This window comes from Alligator sinensis, unplaced genomic scaffold (assembly GCF_000455745.1).
Source record: "Alligator sinensis unplaced genomic scaffold, ASM45574v1 scaffold215_3, whole genome shotgun sequence".
NCBI lineage: Eukaryota > Metazoa > Chordata > Crocodylia > Alligatoridae > Alligator > Alligator sinensis.
In genome coordinates this window covers 713,003-715,867 of record NW_005842175.1, presented here as the reverse complement: position 1 = coordinate 715,867, position 2,865 = coordinate 713,003, and the positions used below count along the sequence as shown (strand labels likewise).

General features: G+C 51.2%; 1 protein-coding gene across 5 annotated transcripts in view; it reads right to left on the bottom strand.

Annotated features, from left to right (window-relative positions):
• Positions 1-6: 6 nt before the first annotated feature.
• The window catches only part of C1QTNF6 (C1q and TNF related 6), a 7,225-nt gene continuing 4,366 nt past the window's right edge, over positions 7-2,865 (bottom strand). For all 5 annotated transcript variants that reach the window (XM_006025968.3, XM_006025967.3, XM_006025969.3 and 2 more), the window contains exons 2-3: positions 2,547-2,796; positions 7-1,205 (exon numbers count right to left, since the gene is read on the bottom strand). In XM_006025968.3, the coding sequence (XP_006026030.1) occupies positions 658-1,205; positions 2,547-2,790 (792 nt within the window). In that variant the 5' untranslated portion in view covers positions 2,791-2,796 and the 3' untranslated portion in view covers positions 7-657. The remainder of the gene's footprint in view (positions 1,206-2,546; positions 2,797-2,865) is intronic.

Here is a 2,865-nt window from a genome sequence, read left to right as displayed (position 1 = left end):
AATTCCACCTTCAGTTTTTGGAAAGGGAACACTCTGCTCTGGGCTGAGCTGGCTTTGAGCCCAACACAGGAATGGAGACTGCAGAGGATCCCAGGATGCTCTGCAGAGGGAGGCTTACTGGGTCCAAGAGAGGCTGTCTGTCTCTCTCTGATATGCAGAACTTAATCCTCAGCAGGTGTAGAGCAGTATGACTCTGCTGCTTTCTTCAGTGGAGATGCACCAATTTGCACCACCTGTAAATCTGACTGGTTACTGTCTGGAGAAGCAGCCACTGACACAACCTATCACAGACAGCTCATCATAGACGGTGATAAACTAACTGCCTGACTGCTCCCTGGCTTGACATTGATGTCTAGGACCCTGTCAGCTGACCTAAGCCATGAGAGGGCTGAAGCAGTCATAAACTTGGCACCCCCAATGCAGTAGGAATGTCTCTCTCAAGGCAGTCAATGACCTTGAATGCTGACAGTCCCCTTTGGGAAAGATGGGTTCCTGTACCCTCCCATTTTCTGAAGTATCCTGGAGCTTCCTCCATCATGATCCTCCTGTTTCATTCCTTGTGGTTTGCAGTGATTGTGGGCAGTGGAGAGAGAGAGAGAAAGAGAAAGACTGTGAAATAGAGAGGAAGGAGAGGAGAACAGCAAGAGAAGAAGCTGGTTAATCAATACTGGGCTTGACCAGGTAGCCATTGAAGGTTATGTAGACATCAATGTCATCACTGTAGATGGCATTCTCACGCTCACGCTTGTAGAGGCGCACCCAAACCTCATCTTTCTCCTGTAGCTCTAGCATGAGGCTCTGGCTCTGCATGATGCTGCGGTCACTGGGCTGGGCATAGAGGATGACTTCTTCGCTCTCATTGCGCATGATGTGCATGTAGGTCTCCTTGAAGTTCCAGGTGTGGACATTAAGGCTGAAGAAGTAGAGGCCAGCCACGTAGCAGTAGAACTTGCCGTTGAACATGTTGAAGTGGCCATACAGATTGACGAAGACAGTGTCAAAGATTAAGGCCTGGTAGCCCTCACTGCTGTGGAGTGCCTTCTTGCGGCCCACTGAGAAAGCAGCGTACTGATGCTTGCAGGGATCACCTGGAGCACCCATTTGGCCCTTGCTGCCTTTCTGACCCTGGGGACCCCGCTCACCTCGTGGCCCTTCTTTTCCCCATTTTCCTGGTATCCCAGACTCTCCCCGGTCTCCTTTTTCACCTGCAAAATAAGCAGAGGACATGCCCCATGTGATATTTTAGGGAGATGGAGAAGGTGCCCAAACCAGGTTCTTGTGAGAAGGTGCCATAAGGAGACAGTGGCTGTGGCCAGACACTAGAGTTGCACATTCATCTTCTTATTGGCACCAGCACAGGGGGCAGAGTGGATGTAGTCTGTGCCTTCCACAGTAAAGGTCTGGGAAAGATGGTGTTGCCTCCAACAGAGGCGTTATGCCTTATACCCCTGCTTCAATGTGTCCTTGCAGGGAGGAGAAACCATTTGAGACCAGGTTCTCCCAACCCCCACTCCCTCTTCTACCCCAGAATGCCCCCTGTGCTGGGGAGGCAGTCATGGACATGCTCCCTGTCATGAATACGGTTCAGTGCTCACCAACACTGGAAATATTTCCTGGAAAGGATGGGTAGCTTAGGCCCAGCTAACCCAAGGGGGCTGTAGGGCAACAGTAAATGGCCCTGAACAACAGGATCCCCCATCACTGACAAGACTCACCACACATGCACATTTTAGACATCGGCACAGTGCAGGCTCAAATGAGGACCCTTGATGGAGCAGCTGCTCTGAAACAGAGAGGCACCCCATTCCACCCTACGCTCAACCAGCAGGAGCTGCATGGGACAGGTCTTGGATGGGAGTCGCTCTTTGCCCATCTTAGTGTGGGGGTGTCTGTGCAAATATCCTCCTAGCTGCTCAGAAGAAAAAGGAATGTTAGGGCTTCCCTTGTTCTTTTTCTCCCTCTCCAGATTGATGTGAGAGCTGGGAGAATGTCTCCCTGCAATTTTTCCTGTGCAAAATGTTAGTATGGGACTTGTGCCTTCACTCTTAGCATATGCTCTCTCCCTCACCACTACCTCCCTCTGCACTACATAGCAGCGTGATCCTGAAGCAGATGAATCTAGAAGGAGATCTCTTGTCCTGGTCAGAGGCACTGCCACTGCCACCCCAGGACTGTTAATAAACAAGAGCCAGTGGAAATCAAGTGAGGAGATGGCTCCCCTCAGTTCAGAGGTAAAAGCAGAAAGGCTGGTAGGTTCAGGGGATCATTAGCGATCTCCGGGATAGTTCTACCTTTCTAGGTATACAAATGTAAGCCTGCCAAGTCAGCATGACAGTGGCGTGCAATGGGAAGTCCATCCATCCAGACACTGGGCACTGACATGTTGATGAATGGCTTGCAGTTTAATATCTAACTGATGCCACTTTTCACTTGTCTTCAGCATCATAACATGAAAGCCACTTTGGGGGGCAGCCGGAATGCAAGCACACAGCCTTTATCTTCAGCACAGGGACCCCGCATTATAAGCATACAAGCATGGCACTTACCTTTCAGGATGGTGATGTTGATGTAAGGGCGGACCTCAGGCATCGGGTAGGGCAAAGAGTGGCGGCTGGCCAGGTCAGGAGCCGCTTCTGGGGACTCATGAGAATTCAGCGGGTCGCAGCAGCGTCTGCAACTGCTTGGGGTGGTGGTCACTTCTTTGGGGTCTGGCTCATCCGTGGGTACCCCAAACACAAACAGGGGGAGCATGAGGAAGGCCAAGTGAGCCCGCAATTGGATCGTTACCATAATGACCTGAGAAGATATCAGAAAGTAAGGGAGAAAGACAGAGCCAGGGGACAAGAGGGAGCTCAGGTGGAGGGT